This window comes from Magallana gigas, chromosome 7 (genome assembly GCF_963853765.1).
Source record: "Magallana gigas chromosome 7, xbMagGiga1.1, whole genome shotgun sequence".
Taxonomy (NCBI): domain Eukaryota; kingdom Metazoa; phylum Mollusca; class Bivalvia; order Ostreida; family Ostreidae; genus Magallana; species Magallana gigas.
The window spans coordinates 17922689-17943273 of NC_088859.1; the positions used below are offsets into that span (position 1 = coordinate 17922689).

Below are 20585 nucleotides of genomic sequence, written 5' to 3' on the forward strand. Positions count from 1 at the left end.
GTTGGTTTTTTCATCTTTAGACAACAGCTTTGGCCAGTTTTCAGAAGAAACAAGCCAGTTCAATAAATGTTTACACTTGTATTCTCAAATGTACAAGATAGCCGCACACCCCATAACTCGTATACACATTACATTGGTTTGAGTTCTTGTGTTGAAGTAAGATTAATCAGTCCAAAAGTAGCGAAAGCGTCCGTGCGCTTTAAATTGCAACTTTTCAAAACGTAAAGGACTCAGCTCCCAGGTCCTCAATCCGAGTTTTCAGACCGTGAGATACAGACCTGTGCAGCAAGCCCATCGGACCTCTAAGTAATTGTAACCAAAAAACTCCAAAAACACACCCCAAAATACAAATTTCCGGTATGCTAATTAATCTCAGAGTTAAAACAGTTCCTTAAAGAATTCAAAGTCCGAAACGGTTTGCATATGAAAATAACTTCCACGAGATTTAAAAAACCAGTGGGAAAACTTATTGTAAACCCCCTCATATAAAAATATATACGTAATGAGAATACATGCAATTGTGAAATCAAATTGAAAGCTACAATAAGGATTTCAACACATAAATGTAATGAAACATCATTTACTAATATTCACAAAAAAAAAATACAAATTTATAAACAATACAGTTTATGGTCAAGAAAAAAAAAATTAATGACTAATGTCATAAAAGGCAATGACCGACTAATGGTATACCAAATTAATTAATTTGTTTTTGACTTTCAATTAATGCTCATGTACATATAGCTATGTTTCAACCAAACGTGTTGTTTGAAGGATTGAATCATAACAGATGTGGTACATTGTACTTTTTTTAGAACATTAAAAATGCGTAACTTTATTGAAAAGCTTCTAGATATTACAATGTAGCTAAACATTTTTCAGAAAGTGATAAGAAATCATAGCTAATAAAATGATATAGTCAAGTATTTAAAAAGTGGAATCTTTTTAAATGCACTATATCACTTTAATTCAAATAATTATACTTTTTGATAAATTAAAATGACAAGAGCACTATTAATGGTAGACAAGGTGAACCAACTTTTATAAGTGACCTGCGTCTTTATCAATGCTAAATTACTGTTATAAGGAGGCTGGGTGGGCAACAAATAATCCCATCAGTTCTACATTAAGTTAAGATATATGATTTTTTTAAAGCTATTGGCTAATATTTGGTGAGGAATTTATTATATATTTTGGCTACTGTGGAATCATTAGAATTCGTGGTGGCTTAATTTTCGTGGAATTCATGGGTACCCCTTAATTATCCACGAATTAACATCATCCATGAATTAATAAAATAAAGTAATAAGGCATGTTTCCTTTTGTAGATATAAGAGAATACACGAAATTACGTCCCCACGAACATGTAAAATTTAAGCAATCCACGAAAATTGGCCCCCACGAAATTTAATGATTCAAAAGTATAAAAAGTGAATATTGGAAATTTGAATATTTTACTACATTTTTATACAGGACTCTTCTTCCTGTGATGGTCAGTATGTCTTAAAATTGTTCACAACCATCAAACCATTTTTACCTCCCCTTTCAATATCTCTACCGACATCGGATAATTTTTTTCCTCCACATACAATCCTATCACTGTACATTTTTTTTCTCCACACACAATCCTATCACTGTACAGATTTTTTCTTCACATACAATCCTTTCACTGTACAGATTTTTTCCAACTCAAGCTTTCAAAATCTATGTCAATATTCCTGTGCCTTTAACGATTCTTTCCAAGGGATACAACTCTGACCTCAACAGGAACGGAAGTACTTCTGAAATTCAAGGTAACATCATATGTACGTACATTTAAGCTCAAATACTGTAATCAGTAATAAGATTAAGTTTGTCATAACTTTCGTGTTCATGAATACCTCTTGTCGTCGGCTATATTCATTTCTCTACGAGATTTTTAATAATGGCATATCATTTGTTGGATACAAAATATATAAATATAAAATGAAATGTAGACAGTACATGTAAAAAACAAAATTCTAAATGAGAATGAACTTTTATCTACTCTGAAATCATCTTTTTACTATTATTAATTTATTTCAAATTAAAGAGTGCAAACCGTTTCAAGTTACTAAAAGAATAAAATACAAAAGTGCAGAAAAAATGCATACTGTGGTTTCATCAATATTCGTTGAATACCAATTTTCGTGGATTTCGTTGTTTAGTTGATCCACGAAATTAAATGTTCATTGAAGTGCAATTTTTATAAATATTTTGTATTGATAGGGTCATTGGCCACGAATTTACGTATCCTTGAAACTGTGATATTCACTTTATCCACGAAATTTGATGCCCTTGAAAATTAATGAAACCACAGTAACCCTCGTTTTTTTCTGCAATGATTGCTATCTTGAAAAAACATTTTAATGTTTATATTTTTTGTTTTATCTTATTATTTATGTTTTATCTTTTTTTTTTTATCAAATTAATAAATTGAATGTAAAAAGTAAGAAAAATTCAGTAAATTACTGTTAATGTACTTAGTACGTAAGCTTAAAGAAACAGCCAAATCAGCTCTTATGGGAATTTGAGTCTGACATCACCATGCTTATATCATGAGACATTCTTTTGTAAGTAACAGAATTTTTTACTAAAATACATTTATACCAGTTTTCTCAGAATATGTACTTGCCTTCTACTGGAGTCTGTCATATCTCGGTCAAAAGCACGGAGCATGATGAGGTAATGGTAACCACCGACAATATTCCCGGTACATACAATCGAGATCTTTCCCGTTTGCCCATTGGATTTCAAAGAGAATTTCCCCGCTCCATTATTGGATACACCCTGTATGTCGAACAAAATTCCACTAACTTGATTTTCATCCCCGTCAGTTGCTGAAACCTATTGAACAGTATTATAAGCTGTGTTGTTATTGAAAACCATGAAAAGTCACATTTGTAAACTGTACATATGAAATATAGGCCTATAGTATTTACCTCTAACAGGAGTTGGTGCACTTTTGTATAATTTCCCTCCCTAATGTTGACAATATACATTGGTACTGGAAACTTGGGTGAGTTTCTGTTTATATCACAAGAGTTGCCATCGCTGTCGTTATTGACAGCAGCAATAGTCATCTTAATGGTTGCCCTATTGGAATATCTGTTGGTTAAGATTTCTCTAGCCTATAGTTGAATTTAGATGGAGACATGATTTATAAATATCTTCTACGCACTCAAAAACATCATCGAATTAATGGAAAACAACTGACCTCAATGAAGAGTTCCAACTCGGAAACCTGAGATCGGTTAAAGGGACTGGTCTGGGTTACAATAGCTTGGTACTGGTTAGCTGAACCTGACACCTGTTGAGTGGTAACCTGGAACCTATTCTGGTAGCCAGTTGGTAGAGCTGATTCAGAAGTAAAAACCTTATGTAGGTAAACTATTTACATGACTGTAATACATAGATATGGGGAAAATTGATAGTTGTTCTTTTCAGTACTCAGCTGATAATGAAAAAAAAAAACGCTCAATAAAAACTGTGGTAAAGTAATACTTAAGAATACATTACATGTATATGATAGATTTCCAATTGATAAATTTTGGTTTTAATATTTTCAAGCTCTATAAAGTAACAACGGATTATGTATTTATTTTTATTATCTAAATCAGAAAATGGAAAAAAAAATGTGTGCGCCAAAAATAAATAATAGAAATATTTGAGAATAAATCAGATAGCAGTAATAGGCTTTAATATAAGATGAAATGTTGGTATGAACAATTTAAAATTAAGAAATTCTTTAAGAATAAATTGACTTATGTGTTAGTCTAGTGCCCTTCTTTTATCAACAGAATTTAAATCAATTTACGACAGTGCGCTAACCAGTGCATTAAACCACAAACGTTTTTAGATCATATGAACTGAAAGCTTAAGTGAGCTTTTTTGATCACATTTTGTCTGTCGTCTGTCTGTCTATTCGTAAACTTTTCACATTCTCAACATCTTCTCTTGAACCACTAAGCCCATTTCAACCATACTTGGCACAAAGCACTCGCAAAGGGGAGTCAAAATTGTGAAAATTAATGAACACGCCTTTTTCAAGGGGAGATAATTATGAAATATTGAAAATTTTTGAGAAATTTTCAAAAATCTTCTCAAGAACCGATTGTCCAGGAAAGCTTACACTTGTGTGGAAGCATTCTCGGGTAATGTAGATTCAAAGCTGTGAAAATAATGACCTCCGGGGGTAGGGTAGGGCCACAATGAGGAGCAAATTTTTACAAAGGGATATATAGAGTAAATCTTTAAAAATCTTTCCCAAGAAACCCATCAGTCAGGAAAGCTGAAACTTATGTGGAAGGTAGGATCGATTCAAGTTTGTTCAAACCATGATCCCCGGGAGTAGGGTGGGACCACCATGGGGGTCGACTTTTTACACAGGAATATAGAGTAAAGCTTTAAAAATCTTCTTAGAAAGCAGTCACCCAGGAAAGCTGAAACTTTTGTGAAAGCATTCTCAGGTAGTGTAGATTCAACGTTGTGAAATCATGACCCCCTGCGGGGGGGGGGGGGGGGGGGGGGGGGGTTGGGCCATGATGGGGGTCGAATTTTTGCAAAGGAATATATAGAGTAAATCTTTAAAAATCTTCTTCTTAAAAACTAATCAGCCAGTAAAGCTGAAACTTGTTTTTAAGTATCCTTAGGTAGTGTAGATTAAAAGTTGTGAAAATCATGACCCCTGGGGGTAGGGTGAGGTCAAAATGAGGTGTACAAATTTAAAAGAGGAATATAAAGAGAAAGGTCTTTAAAAATCTTCTTCCTAAAAACCGAATGGCCAGAAAAGCTGAAACTTGTGTGGAAGCATCCCCAGGAAGGGTAAAATTAAAGTTTGTTTAAATCATGATCCGCGGGGGTAAGGTGTTGCCATAATGGGGGGGGGGGGTGGTCGAATGTTTACATAGAAATATATTGAGAAAAATATTTTAAAAATATTTTTTAAAAATCATCTCAGAAATTGATAGGCCATTAAAGCTGAAACTTGTGTGGAAGCATCCTCAGGTAGGGTAGATTCAAGTTTGTTTAAATCATGACCCCTGGGGGTAGGGGTTCAAGTTTTCACAAAGGAATATATAGAGAAAAATCTATAAAAATCTTCTTCTAAAAAAAGCTCTAACTTTAGCTAAAGTAACCTCAGATAATTCAAATTTTAAAAATTAAAATCTTGAGGAGTAGGGTAGGGCCACAATGGGAAAACACTTTATTCATTTAAAAGAAAATGAAATGTTTTACAATGTAATAAATGGTTTTACTTATATGCAAGCACTGACATATTGCTGATTCTTTACAATTGTTTCGACTTTGGCCCCTGGATGATTCTTGAGCCCCACAAGGGGTTCAGAGTTTGATGTAGGTTTATATCCCGTAAATAAAAAATTGTTTAGGATCTTTTAAAGCTGCATGGTCTGATTTTTTGTTATTATACTATCAGATAATTTTCCATACAAACCAATTATCTCAAGAATTTATAAATATTCAAAGTAAATAAAGATAATTTCTTTACGGGCATACAAAAACAAACAAACAAGAACCCATGGGCCACATCGCTCACCTGAGGAACAATAGGTATGATAAAATCAGCTTAATGAAGTCATAATACAAACTACCCCCCCCCCCTACATTGTGGCACAACCCTAGTACGGGGTGTCATTATTTTCACAACTTTGAATCTACACTTCCTGAGGATGCTTCCAAACAAGTTTCAGCTTCCCTGGCTGATTACTTTCTGAGAAAAAGATTTTTTAAAGATTTACTCTATATATTCCTATGTAAAAACTTTAACACCCCCCAATATGGCCCCACCCTATCCCCAGGGATCATGATTTTCACAACTTTGAATCAACACTACCTGAGGATACTTCCACAGAAGTTTCAGCTTTCCTGGCTGATTAGTTCCTGAGAAGAAGATTTTTAAAGATTTACTCTATCTATTCCTATGTAAAACTTCGACCCCCCATTGTGGCCCCACCCTACTCCCGGGGGTCATGATTTTCACACTTTTGAATCTACACTAACTGAGGATGCTTCCACACAAGTTTCAGCTTACCTGGCTGATTAGTCTTTGAGAAGATATTTAAATATTTACTCTATATATTCCTATGTAAAACTTCGACCCCCCCATTGTGGCCCAACCCTACCCCCGGGGGTCATGATTTTCACAACTTTGAATCTGCACTACCTGAGGATACTTCCACACAAGATTCAGCTTTCCTGGCTTAAAGGTTCTTGAGAAGAAGATTTTTGAAAATGTCTAAAAAAATGTTCATTCATTTCTAATTATCTCCCCTTGAAAAAGAGTGTGACCCTTAATTTTCACAACTTTGAATCCCCTTTGCTTAAGGATGATTTGTGCTAAGTTTGGTTGAAATTGGCCCAGTAGTTGTTGAGAAGATGTTGAAAATGTGAAAAGTTTACGGACAGACGGACGACAGACAAAATGTGATCAGAAAAGCTCACTTGAGCTTTCAGTTCAGGTGAGCTAAAAAAACAAACAAAATTGCATCATGGGGGAATGTTCATGAAAGGGAGCCGTTTGATTTCTTCCCCCGAAAGTTTGGGTTTATTAGGCATCGATTGTAAACGAAAATAAAACTTCAGAAATCGTTGTGAAAAATATAAACTGGTTTATTTTTGATTTGCTAGAACATTAGTCATATTTAGACTATATTAAAAGCGATATTAAAGTCGTAATACAATCTACCCCGCCTTGATGTCAGGGGGCGAATTTTCATATGAGGCGAAATAATGCGATACCCTTTTTATGTCGTTTGTTTGGTAAAAAATTTAGTACATCATTTTTTCATTAAAATATGGCTTGGTTGACCGTAGAAACTACTGCAATGTCTTTCGTTATATACTTAATTAGCATGGCCATCGTTTTAAAGCGTACACAAAATCTGATATAATATCGGATCGATCAAGCAGCTTTAAGAACTGCAATGCTCAACATGTGATATGACTATAAAATCCTTTTGTTAAAAAAGGGACTTGATTTAACATAAGAATATCCTAAAGGAAACAGAATTTTTATTCATACAGGATCAAAATGTATTATACTACATGTACATTGTCAAGATATTTGTATTATGACTTCATTCAGCAGATTTGATCATGCCTATTGTTGCTCAGGTGAGCGATGTGGCCTATAGGTCTCTTGTCAGTGATACAGAATATGCTACCAGAAGTATTATTGTCGCAGAAATTTGCGATGTATTGATACATGTATATACATGTACTTCAATAAAATAGCTATTAAATTCAATCATCAGAAAATTAATAGTGCATAAAAAAGCAATTCTAGGGCGCTTTTATGAAAAGTAAGTCTATATTTTCAAGAACATGAATTTCTTTCTAAATAAAATATTTTGACACTTTGTATGGAATGCAAAAAAATCTCTTGACTGCGCTTGGCAGCAGAAATGAATATATACAGGGTAATTTGTGATTAGATCATAGAGCTGCATATACAGTGCCTCTTGCGCTTGTTTTAGACTTTTGAATTTTATTTCTTACACATTCTGTAGAAATGAAAATAGTAAAAAATTTCATTCATTTATTTAGACAATATTCATGTATTTACTCTATTGAGTCTAAGAGAACACGTTTGAAAATTTACCCTTTTTTTAAAGTACTTACTTTGTTGTATAGCAAAGTTGATAGGTGCATTGAGAGTATCCCTGTCCTCTGCCACAATGTTCACAACATTTGGAATACTAGAATTTGCTGGTACAGGATTAAATACTAGTACACCACCCTAAAAAATGGAAACATCATAGTTTTTATTGATCATAAACAATAATCTTTGCCTAGAAACAAAACTTGCCGATTAGTATATCCTGTTTAGTTCTATTGTACATTCAATACATAAAATTTCTATCCTTATTTTTAAAAAAAAGTTTAGATATGATTATGGTTAATGATTTACGTAATATTTTAATTTACCAAAAAGAAAAATATCAATTCCTTTAATAGTGGTCAAAGAAGTTGTTATTGAATGAACTCACAGTTGACCCAGATGTCACACTAGTTGAATAAATTGGGTTGAAACAGACATTGTCCACCTCAACACACCCGGTGTACACAAACTTGGGTCCCAGATCATCAACATCATTGACACTGATTGTTATGGTGGTGGTAGCTTGTCTTCTGTCGGCAGGATTACTGGCTTTGTCCTACGGTGATTTTTAACACAATGTTTGGAAAAACAAAATTATATTTAACTTTCTGTGTTCATAATTCAAAAAAGCTTACATAAAGAAGCTTTTCAAAACAAGCTGTTTCTTTTATTAATTTAGTTAACATTAATAAAAATGAAAGTGAATCAACGTGTTCTTCATACGTTGCTTCAGTTATAATCAATTGATTTATATGTGCTTAATTTTCATACATTGACAGGTTACACCACTGATTTTAAACATCTTAGCATAAACTAAATGATTATACTTACAGTTGCAGATATGCTGAGAGTATATGACTGAACAGATTCAAAATCTAATGGTTGTCTGACAACGATTTCTCCTCGAGATGTTATGGGGAGTAGAAATCTGGTGGAACCATCATTCTAAAAAAAAAAATAAAGAAAGAAAAAGCAAATGATAAAAACAAAAATACATTCCCAATAAATACCATGACACATAAAATTATTGAAGTTTGTTGAAATCCTACATTGTGAAAAAGTATGATTACTTACAATACTGCCATCTCCAGGAACTATGGCAAATTCTATCTCTTTGTTTGGTCCAGCATCCAGATCTGTTGCTGATATCCCAGAATACACTGTGGTCCCAACGGGAGCTGACTATAATCATGACAGTTTGTGAACGACCATTAAAAGGCATACCCATAAATCAGAACCTCACAATCTTAAATTAGAGGACACACAAAAGCAAATTCTAAAACGAATGATAATTTTGAACGTTTTATATTCCATTCAAAGCGTGTCTTAATCTATATCCTTTCCACGTTTATTTTTGGGAGTTGATTTTAAATGAACTCTCATATGCAGTTACTCTTTGGGAGTTGATTTTAATGAACTCTCATATGTAGTTACCCTGGCAAACCGGACGTGAAACAGTGTTTGGACCTATGCACAAATCATCACCGCTGACAAGACTCAGTTCTTGAAAATAATCGATAAATCGATATAACGTAAGCTGAAGCATTGTTTTTCAAGGAGACTTGTTTATAAATACCTTGAAAATATTCAGATTTTAAACAGTACGAACAATTTATAATTTTTGTAGCCGTATATATTCATTGTAGTCTCGTTCAACCAGACACTTGGTTGTCTCCGTAAATCTCCGACATACACAAGAGGTCGTGCTAGAGAATGCAAACAGAGCCTCTCTCGCTTGTCGGAGATTAACGGAGACAGCCGAGCGTCTGGTGGAACGAGACTAGAGTTCAGTATTGCTTGGATCCATACAATTTAAATTTATAAATATTTCGATCATTGACACATAGTTTAATGGAATTAATCATATCTTTAAATATTACACAACATATATGATTAATATGGGATTTTCTCAAATTCAGATTATAAAATTGTGCGTAATTCAAATACAGACTAGGAACTACTTGTCATGCAAAATAGCGTATCGTTGATTTTAAAATAAATAATAATCGATAAAATCAACCTCTGCCAGTACTTCAGTACTTTGATTTGTTTTATTTTCAACCACATTATTGATGGCATATTTGAATTTAGTATGAATTGCTTGTACATTTCTAATTATGACTGACCTCATCAACTGAAGCTGTGTACGGAGCATTAACAAAGATGGGCGGATTATCGTTGATGTCTCGAATCTCCAGTTGCACAATGAAATACTTGGTTTTCGTGGGACTTTTCTGTAATTCAATGAATGTGCAAAATAAAACTGTTCCCATCCCGCAATTGTAAATGCGACAATTTTATAGAATATACATGTAATTCCTATTTGGTCCAAGTCATTCAACCCCTGATTACTAAACAATTAAACTCTTTCACCCTAGATAGTTGTAGGCTCATGAAGTTTCAACACATTCTTTTATGTGCATAAATAATCAATTTTGTATCTAATCCAATTTTTTCTTCCGAAATGTATTTGTAAAGAACAAAAGAAAAATTGAATTTATTTTAATATTAAGGTACCAATGTTACAACGCACTTTGAAAAATGTTTTCAAAGTGCGCTAATTTTGGGACCAAGTCAACGCACTTTGAAAAAAAAAATATTTTTTTCAAAGTTCGTTGATATTAACGCTCTTTGAAAGAAATTGTTCAGGGTTTGGTCGAAATAATTGATATTGTTTAGCTCAATGGGATATATTTTTTAAAAAATTAATTCATTCTAAGTTAACTTGTAATAAATTAAATAATGTACTGGTGATTGACCAGGTTAATCCTCACCCCACCCCCGTTTTCAAAGACGGTAAATGAGATTCACTAATGTTAACAAGTCATCATATTTTCAACAAATTAGAAATTCAATTCCAGAATTGTGATTTATATATTTTTTTTCAAAGTGCGTAAATGTTGATGTACCTTCATAACGCACTTTGAAAAAATTTTTCAAAGTGCGTTAACTTGGTCCCAAATTTATCGCACTTCGAAAATTTTTTCAAAGTACGTTGAATTGGTCTCAAATTTAATTTTTTCAAAGTGCGTTGCCTCACACCAATTTAAAAAAGTTCAAAGCTACAAAAGTACTCACCAGGGACACACATGATATTTCAAATTCAACTGTGTCCAGGTCATCAACAGCAGTGAAGGAAGTTCCCTAGAAACAAAATGCCTTATTTTACATGAATAAAAAATAATCAAACAATATATCAAAATCCATAAACTAAATAATGGATGTGGGAAGGGGGGTGTCAGCCAACATTCTCAACCCCTCAACCGACTCACTGACAGATATTACACATTTATTGCATGATTGTCAGGGAAATATGAAGATTTATCCACCCATGGAAAATCATATTTCCCTTGGGTGTTGCCCCCGGGAAATATGATTTTGCATGGGGGATAAATCTTCATATTTCCCGAACATTCATGCAATACATGTATATTGTTTATTAACCGAACAACGAGTGATAATATAGAATACATCGGGTTCTAATAATTTTTCAATTCTAGTTAAGCAATAACTTAGTTAATGTTTACAGGTTTCCTTCTATGTCAGTTTTCTGATATAAAAAGATTTTAAAACGATTTTTTAATAGAATGGATTATTTAATTACATTGTATGCTCAACCTAGGGATTTTTCTTAAGGAATTTGGAATGAAAATCGAAGGGTGAGATATGATGAACAATATTACGATGACAGGGAAATATGAAGTTTTATTGCCCTTGGACGTGATTGTCTAGAAACAATCAGATGTCGCGTTATACAGAAAAGTCATATTGAGGTATAATAGTATGCCCTCTCGTAGCCAATGATAAGAACAGAGAATATTCATAGAAAATTAATCGTATCAATATGATAAATATTTTAATCTTACGTCTCTATCGATTTCTTTCTTTAATCGGATGTAAGTCCGCCTTCCATAGGGTGAACCAGACACAGTCTCTGTTACCAGTTCAATCAGATCATTTAAATTTACTGAACTTGGCGTGGCCTGTGTTCGGAGGATAGTTAGATTAACTCCCGAGTTAACATCAGTTCCTTCATTGATTCCTTCGATTGTAGTGTCCGTTCTGTAGAGAGGGGACTTCGGGTCAAATTCTAATACACTGGATTCATACACTGCACCAGCAATGTTCGGGTCCGAGAAGCCAGCGCTTCTGGTACATGCTACGTAAAATCAAAATAATGATGAGAATAATTAAAGAGAGCAATTTCTTGGTGTTTTTTCTTGAAATATTTGTGCAAAGTTTATAGCATATCCCGTAAAATAAAAAGAATAAAAATGCCACCTACGTTCTTGTGCGATGATTTCATCAATGTAAAATATCCAAATAATTGAAATGAAATGTGTTGACATCCTGAAACTAAAAGCATCATTTCTGTTTGATACGAATTAGCTGACATGCAGTTGCTATTAAAGTTAAGATATAAATACGGAAATTCACTTTTTTTAAATATAAAATATACATGAATGAATTTGTGAAAATATATACATGAATGTATCCGGAATTATATTGATCCAAAATGACTTTAAATTATAGATTCATTGATACGTGCACATTATATATTAATAGTCGACTAGTGGTAACTGTCATAACTTAGTTTCATTTTATTACAATTTAGATTAAACAGGTATGTGCATTGTATTCTTTATCATTAGATGATAAAACTTTGAAATTGTTTTTTAAAATCTGCAAAATCTAAAGTAAGAAATAAAAACAGACAGCAAATGGACTGGCGTATATACTAATACGTATTCTTAAAATGGATATAAACCAAAAATAAGCATTCATTTAAATGGCTGAAAAAAACCCCAACAAAACAGCAATATGTCAAATCTATTTTAATCTTTATATAAAGAGCCGATTTTTTTAATACATGAAGTATTGATATGTAAAGTACATATGACTAGTACTTACCTCAATCTTTGACCTAAAAACATTTACTTCTTGTACATCCAAATGACTACATGTATGAGCCCACATGACACATTTCAAGTAATGCGTTTTGTTTTTTATATACTTCCTGGGCCATGACACTTCATTTTGCGTATTTATAAGCAGTGTTTATCTGTTATGCTGAATAGAATTATAGGTTTTGTATTAAAACGTTCACTAATTGATGATATAAAATTATCGTTGACATAGCTACAAGAATGAAAATTGGCGTACATGAGTTTTCTACGCTTCGAGAAACAGAAAGAGGGCGTTATCATTATCATATATATTCTACTTTCATTTGATGATATTTCTTTTCATTAAATAAATGTTAAACTCAGACACAAAACCGTTACGAAGTAAAGTGGATATTCGATGTATCATTTCATTACAATAATATCACATTTTGGAGCTTCGTGTCAGAGTAATACACATGCACTGACTAGGATTGTTGTGTCAAGCATTGCAAGGATGTGTAATTTACCTTGCACATACACTTGACAAGTTTACAGGTACACTGTAAGTAGGTGTATAAACCAGGTTTTTTCCCCTTCATACATGTATATATAGTTACTCGAATATAGTTTTTCAATCAAAGACCAGATCACAGCAATGTAAAACTTGGATAGTGCTAATCGAGTTAAAACATTATACAACAAAATATCCAAAAAGCAGATTTTTGATTCATTATTACAATGGAATTAAATATACTTATAAACATCCCAAGACAAGATAGAAGTTTGAAAGAAAATATAAGTACTGCGTCACCAAATTCTGAATTAGACGTTTGAAATAGACATAAACTTATACATATAATATTATTACTTGATTTTTAACTATTTTTTTAAAAAACTCAGTCCAGACTATTAAATTGATTTCCTTGTCAAGAAAGCGTCCTTACCTCGTTGTTTTCACGCATCAATGTTAAGGGCATGTGATGTAAATTATCAAATAGCTTTCAATACAAAATTTTCCTTTAGTTAGTCTCCGTTTGTGCAAAGTTTTCTGAACGTATTATATCATATTAAGTTCACGACTATGTACATGTATTTATATTGGTGTACTTAATTTTATTTGATAAAATACAACTCACATTATTATTCTTTGAGTCAAAGAAGTAGAGCGCACTTAGTATACGATTTCGCCTAAAATACATCGCTTTTACAAATTCAAACAAACTTTTGGTTGACTATTAGGAATGCCTTACTGAAGCATTGTAAACATTAAAATCAGAAAGATCGGTACCAGTTTTGATAAAAATCGAAACCATGCCCCTCTGAGTGTCTAGATAGATGTTGTTCCTTAAACATGCAGAAATGAAATGAATATTCTAATCTTGATTATTATATATCAAAGGGATATTTTACTGAAAAACCGGCTTAATTCTTTTGATGCAGATGCCAAATGATATTTTCGACCAATCAAAAGCGCAGGTATCTCATTTAAATATATCTGAGTGTCTAGATAGATGTTGTTCCTTAAACATGCAGAAATGAAATGAATATTCTAATCTTGATTATTATATATCAAAGGGATATTTTACTGAAAAACCGGCTTAATTCTTTTGATGCAGATGTCAAATGATATTTTCGACCAATCAAAAGCGCAGGTATCTCATTTAAATATATCTGAGTGTCTAGATAGATGTTGTTCCTTAAACACCCAGAAATGAAATGAATATTCTTATCTTGATTATCATATATCAAAGGGATGTTTTACTGAAAAACCGGCTTAATTCTTTTGATGCAGATGTCAAATGATATTTTCGACCAATCAAAAGCGCAGGTATCTCATTTAAATATTTAATGACGTTCCAGTCGATTTGAATTTGATTGTTTATCTTATTACTCAAATATATAGTAAGTATTTTATACGAGTGCATTTGAAAAGAGATTTTCATACATGATGAAGATTTGAACAGCTACGGTTTTAAAGGTTATACCTATGCATTGAACTTGGACATGAATGCCAATAATTTGGTTTACAAATAGAGCAGTTGTTATACTTTATATATTTTATGACGGGCTTTGTTAGTTGAGATCTTTGTTCTACCCACACACATTGCTCGACCGCTCGCTGGCCTACAATGCTTATAGCAGTCAGAGTGCATATAAAAATATTTTGTACGTAGAAAATAACAAACTATTCACCAGTTCACTCAATGTTCCAAAAAATGGCAAACTGTGATTTGAATACTACATGCTTGTAAATTTAATTCAAAAACTTATTCATCTTCATCTACAGTGTCGCCTAAAAGATCCATTTGTACTTCATACGACTTCCCTGAAAAAATGTCTTTGGCTTGAAATCGAAGTTCTGTTTCTCCAAAAATCATGCTCTCTTCAAGTTCTATAGCAGCGCCATCCGGCAGATCTGGAAGAGGAATGGTCAACACACCCAAACGACGGCAACCTGGATCATCGACAAATACCGGATCTCTGCTGTCCGAAATGTATATTGCACACTCCAACTTCTTTTCCTTTGGATTCAGGGCTTGAAATATTTGTGCTTTTTCGTATCCAAGAGTCAGAACTTGTCCCTTAGTGACGTACTTGAAGAAAACATCTTTGCATCTGTATTTGCCATTCACTTCCACCTTTTTGTTCTCTGGATGTTTAGCAGGGTTGAATGAGGGCCAGCTCTGAATACCGTATGTGTATCGGGCTTTTCGCCTTGATATTGCATCGGGAACGTGGCCGAAGAAGACCGCCCCTTTCAGCACAGAAACACCTGCATCTTCAGGGACTACGAGACGTTTCGTTTTGAAATGCTCTCGTATTGCATTTTGGACAACTTCACATTCCGCGAAACCGCCTACCATCAAAATTGTTTCCACATCTGTCATGTCACTGTCATATAATATTTCTCTTAAATGTGCTTTGATGTTTCTTATAGTGACTTCGAAAAAACGAAGAAAATTTTCGTTTTTCCATTTTAATTTCCAATTCTCAAAAGTGACTTTTCCTGCATAAGGCGAATTTTCAATGGCTTTCTCAAGTGATTTCCGGGATTTGTCACTCTTGACAATTTGCACAAGGCCTAAAGGAACAGAGAGGAAAGTATTTCCTTCCTTTCCAGGCTTGACTGACCTTTTCTTCATTTCAAAATTTCTCATCAATTCTAAATAATCATCGAATGAAGTTGTCCTTAGTTGCTTCATTGATTCTTTTCCAATAATGTCCTCGATGAACATCTCAAACGCATCATCAACAGATTTTCCTCCCCATGGTCCTCCACTAGCTTCCCGCATTTCCTCCAAAGACCCATCGTCCACTTTATGATGAACTGTTATATCTGCAGTGCCACCTGTAAGAAAAATAAACCATAATTCAATCAGGTATTTATGGTAATACATGTACAATCAACATGGGTTAAAGTAATTACATGAAATACAATCTAATTTTTTGTGATGCTCATTTTCTTCTTTTTTTCAAAACAATCTAGCTACGTGTATCAAAGCAAGTACAAGAATGTAAACACTAGTTTTCAATAGTGAACGTATACAGTGTAGTACATTTGTAATTATGGTTCAAGTATTAATCTATTAACATGATGATACAGGCATTAAATCGCCTAGATCCCTGATTTACCAGAGTAATTGAAAATAATGATGGCAGCACAAACCTCCTAAATCAGCAACTAAGTATTTAGTTCCAACAGCAAGCTCTCCAAGATATTTTGAAAGTGAGAGGGCGTGATCTTTAGCAGGCAAGTACTGGCAGTGAATAGAGGCTGCCTCAGGTTCCAAAGCTATTGTCAGGGAAGCTTTGTCTATTCCAGCCTTGTTAAAAAAATAAATTAATATAAAAGGTTAAACACCATGTAGACTAACATTTACCCATCTGTGCTAGCCAAGGGTTTCTGATCCGCACCGCTCCTCACAGACCCATGGCATATCAAAAGTCGGGATTTTATTCCCTGGATTTTGATTGGGGTTTACTGAAACCAGTCGACCAATCAAAAAATGCAAAACATCTCTGATTTAATCAACAATGTTCTTGTACTGTTTATTCACTAGTTTCTCAAACACAAATAGCTCAAAACCATTAAAGCTTTTTGGGAGTTTATTTTAATCAACTCTAATATACAGTTACTCAGTCAAACCGGAAGAGAAACAGTGTTTGGACCTAAGGATTAATCATAACCGGTGACAAGATTTCGTATTTGAAAATAACTGATAAATTCGATGTAATGTATTTAGAAGCACTGAGTTTCAAGGATAATTAAAAATAGTCATATTTTAAATGGTACGAACAATTCAGATAATTTTGTAGTTGTATGTACATGTATTTGGAATACGAAACTTTATTGAACCCTGGCGTAGGAATAATTCCTACATCAGAGTTCATTATAGTTTCGTTTAATCAGACGCTCAGCTGTCTCCGTGAATCTCTGACAAGCAGAAAGACTCGGAAATTTACAGAGACAGCAAAGTGTTTGGTTGAACAAGACAAGAGTTCAATATTGCATGTGTCCTTAAATATCAATGATTATTATAATTCCGATCACTGGTACATACATGTAGTTCGATGAAATTAATTCTAACTATAAATATTACACAACTTTATTTCTATGGGATTTTATCGGAGTTCTAGGCGGAAAACCCCCAAAACTCATAACGATATTAGAAAAAAAATGTACGTAATTCTAATACAGCTAAAAAAAACTACTTGCCATTCAAAATTACATTTCGTTGATTTTAAACCAGATAACAATCCATAAAATCAACTCCCATCAGTTCTTTGATTTTTTTTATAGTCTTTCTGTTTGAGCCCTCATGATGTATGTATCATTCAATGGTGCAATAACAAGTACACCTGACTGTGTATCAACAGAGGCAAGCAGTGGAAGATTGAGGATTTACATGTACAGTTACCTCCCCCAGTCTTACATCCTTTGAATGATTTCTATCTATATGTAACATTCCACAGTACATCTATTCCTATTTACTGAATACACTGGGGATTAAAAGCTGTCGTAACTGCATCAGGTGCTTTAAAATACGGCATCTTTCATTATCTGGCTGATTTGAAAATAGGATAGGAGATCACATGACGAAAAAATCACAATTTGCCTAAGGTTCAGAGGGAGCCGTGAGGATCAGAAATCCTTGGCTTGCGAATATGACATTTACATGTACCTTGTTATGTACTTACAATATTTCTTACAATTAAAACATTTTTTGTTGTTTCATGTGGGTATGGAGGGGATGGCCATTGCAGAAAAATATATAGCCTACATAGGGTTATATACTATGATGATTATTTGTTGCACTGACTTACATTCCTTAAATATACAATGTATCTACTCAGAGCAGTAGTCTTACCTCCCTTGCCGCTTCTCTCATAAACTGCTTCGATCTGTCATCCCATATTGCTGGGACAGTGATAACAAACTCCACATCAGATTGCTTTATATCAGTGTAGCTGTTCTTCAAATTCTTCATGAGGTCCCCAACCAAAAATTTAATTGAGAGTTCAAACACCTTAATAGCTTCCATTTCCTTTCCTGTTGCATCTTTTAGTTTTGTTTTCCGACTAATTGCCTATAAACAATAAACATATTTTATAAATACTTACATGTACATGTACATACAATGTATTTCTTCAGAAATGAAGGATTTCAATTTATTGTTTAATGTTTAGCTTTCGATTTACCTAAAAATAACTTAAAGACTTGAAAACTACGTACATACGGTACTTAATGGAACCCGACATTATGAGGAAGTTAATAAAGTATATAAAATATTTAGGCATAACATCAAATAATAAAAGGTTCACTTTGATATACTCTTGTCATCTTAAAATAGAAACAATGCTATAAATCTTATATCATAATACATGAATGTTCATGTACATAAAAAAGGCCATGCTACATGTACATGTATATGCCTATTGTTCGAGAATAATAATTTCATATTATTACAGCTGAATGAAAAAATTCTGAATTAAAAAAAAAACATTTTTTGTTTTATATCAATAGGAATCCATTCTTTTATCAGAAGTGGGTAGGTAAAGTGTTTGACAGATTATAGACTGTCCACTTCTCAAAAGAGGGTAAAGGGTCTTAGACACTGTATACAGCAACAGATGCTCTGACAGCACCATCTTTTTAAGAAATAAACAACGCTATTTAGTGAACATTGCGTTATGAATAGCAATTGCTCTGTTGGCATATTCCATGATGTGCGCTAGCGCATCATATAAAATATGCCAGCAGAGCAGTTGCTATTCATAATGCCATGTTCACTAAATAATCGTTGTTTATTACTTATATTTGCATTTTACCACTCGCAATTACCCTGTATTAGCCTAGACCTTGACATTTAGCTATTCCATAAAAAATAAACATTCAGACAGTAATCTATCTTTTTAATATACACAAATTTGTTAACAGAATCAATAATATGTTATATTAATAGTAATTTCTTTAAAATGTTATAAGACATGTTTTAATTAAATACATAAATTATATGGAGTTGGAGAAATGTATCGTATAGTGGTTTAAATCTTTAACGTCATGGAAAAGTATATGACGTCACACATTTATAACGTCATAGTATACAGACAGAGCAATTGCGATTATAGAAAAATAATTGCAGTTCCTCCGTAAGGACTTACAGTGGGAAAGAACAATGGATATGCAAATATTATGTAATAGGGGTAATTGTAACGTACCCCAAAATACTATATCTCACTTCAGTAAGATAAAACCTTTATATGTGTAAATTTCCAAGCATAACAATGCTTACTTTTTCTGAATGAAGTATCATTTTGAAGCGATGAAAGAAATAGTAGTCCTCATGTTCTTCTTCTCGGGCAAGCTCTATGTACTGGTCCTCTGCCTCATATCCAAATGCTTTGATCTCTTTATTCGCATCAAGGAGAAGAGCGGTGGGAGTTTTTAAAGTGACGACTTTTCCACCAGTCCAGTTGCTGGTTAAAACTTTGGACCAATCGCTCGTTGATGAGAATGCATACCCAGAGTAAGTAGTTCCAAAGTCGATAGCAGCGACAAACAGTTTTTTACACTTTGATCGTATTGTACCTATAAAATACAAATGTAAATGTAGCATTGAAGAAAATAGAGGAAATTCGAACGTTACAAAGCGAAAGTAAGCTTTTTAAAGAAATAAATCCCATTGTAAACAAATCTGCAGTTGTTTAGCAATCATGGTCACTTGGTACGTGCTAACAAATAAAGAATAATTTAACTGATAGTGTACGATCATAGATGGCATACTCACTATTAAAATTCGACATCTTATACAAATTTTACGTTTCCTGATTCACATGAGCAGATAACTCTGCCCTTTGATAACTACCCTATGACGAACACAAGTCAAGTGTCATTCGCCCCGTCACTTATCCCGCGTTTCATGCTAATCGGAAGTTAAAATCAGGCATTTTTTAAAAGTACGAATACATAGCATCAAACAGACAGAATTTTAACAAATTAATTTTTGATTTAATATGCATGAGTGCACTCGCTATTCTTATTCGCGTCGAAATCAGTGACAAAAATGCATGTTGAAAAAGGCGAGCTGTTCGATATCAATGCTGTAACATTACCAACTGTATCTCGATAAATTGATATTTAAAATTGCCAATTTTTTGTAAGCTATCAGGGGCGGATACAGAATTTGTATCCGCCCCTGGCGTGCATATCATTATTGAGGCAGGGGGTCCAGGGCAAAGCCCTGGTGGGGGCCCAGGGGGCGAAGCCCCCGGAAGCTCCTGGGTTTTCGTGTATTTTGAAGGTATATAAAACCAGGCTCAAAATAGTGGTATTTTTTTTTTTAGTTATGTACACTTTTAAAAGATGAAATAAGCAATAACAATAAACATAGATAAAGTCTTCATTTCTTTTAATCACCAGACTTCTGCCATCTACTATTTCCCCTTGGTGCATACTTCCTTTACACATAAGCCTGTAACATATATATAACAATTTGACACATATTGTTACTTACAGGCACGTAGCATCGTTTTTGAAAGTGGGGGGGGAGGGGGGGGGG

General features: G+C 33.5%; 2 protein-coding genes across 4 annotated transcripts; both read right to left on the bottom strand.

Moving 5' to 3' along the window:
• Positions 1-564: 564 nt before the first annotated feature.
• LOC105322249 (cadherin-99C) lies at positions 565-14718 on the bottom strand. 3 transcript variants are annotated; one of them, XM_066066031.1, is made up of 13 exons: positions 12551-14618; positions 11925-11995; positions 11506-11798; positions 10718-10783; positions 9766-9873; positions 8714-8821; positions 8471-8584; positions 8028-8195; positions 7660-7777; positions 3236-3375; positions 2961-3149; positions 2740-2865; positions 565-1781 (listed from the first exon to the last, which is right to left on the bottom strand). In XM_066066031.1, exons 1-13 carry the CDS (start codon positions 12571-12573, stop codon positions 1761-1763), a joined length of 1545 nt encoding a protein of 514 aa, XP_065922103.1. In that variant the 5' UTR covers positions 12574-14618; the 3' UTR covers positions 565-1760. The 3 variants fall into 3 exon arrangements, with proteins under 3 accessions (XP_065922103.1, XP_034314274.2, XP_034314275.2); XM_034458383.2 differs by having other exon boundaries at positions 2654-2865; XM_034458384.2 differs by lacking the exons at positions 565-1781; positions 2740-2865 and having other exon boundaries at positions 2967-3126; positions 12551-14718.
• A 37-nt stretch (positions 14719-14755) lies between these two features.
• Positions 14756-19972, bottom strand: LOC105322248 (heat shock 70 kDa protein 12A). The gene is made up of 5 exons (XM_011420851.4): positions 19815-19972; positions 19320-19615; positions 17895-18113; positions 16193-16349; positions 14756-15874 (listed from the first exon to the last, which is right to left on the bottom strand). The coding sequence occupies exons 1-5, from the start codon at positions 19828-19830 to the stop codon at positions 14793-14795; spliced, it is 1770 nt and encodes a 589-aa protein (XP_011419153.3). The 5' UTR covers positions 19831-19972; the 3' UTR covers positions 14756-14792.
• Between the last annotated feature and the right edge of the window lie 613 nt (positions 19973-20585).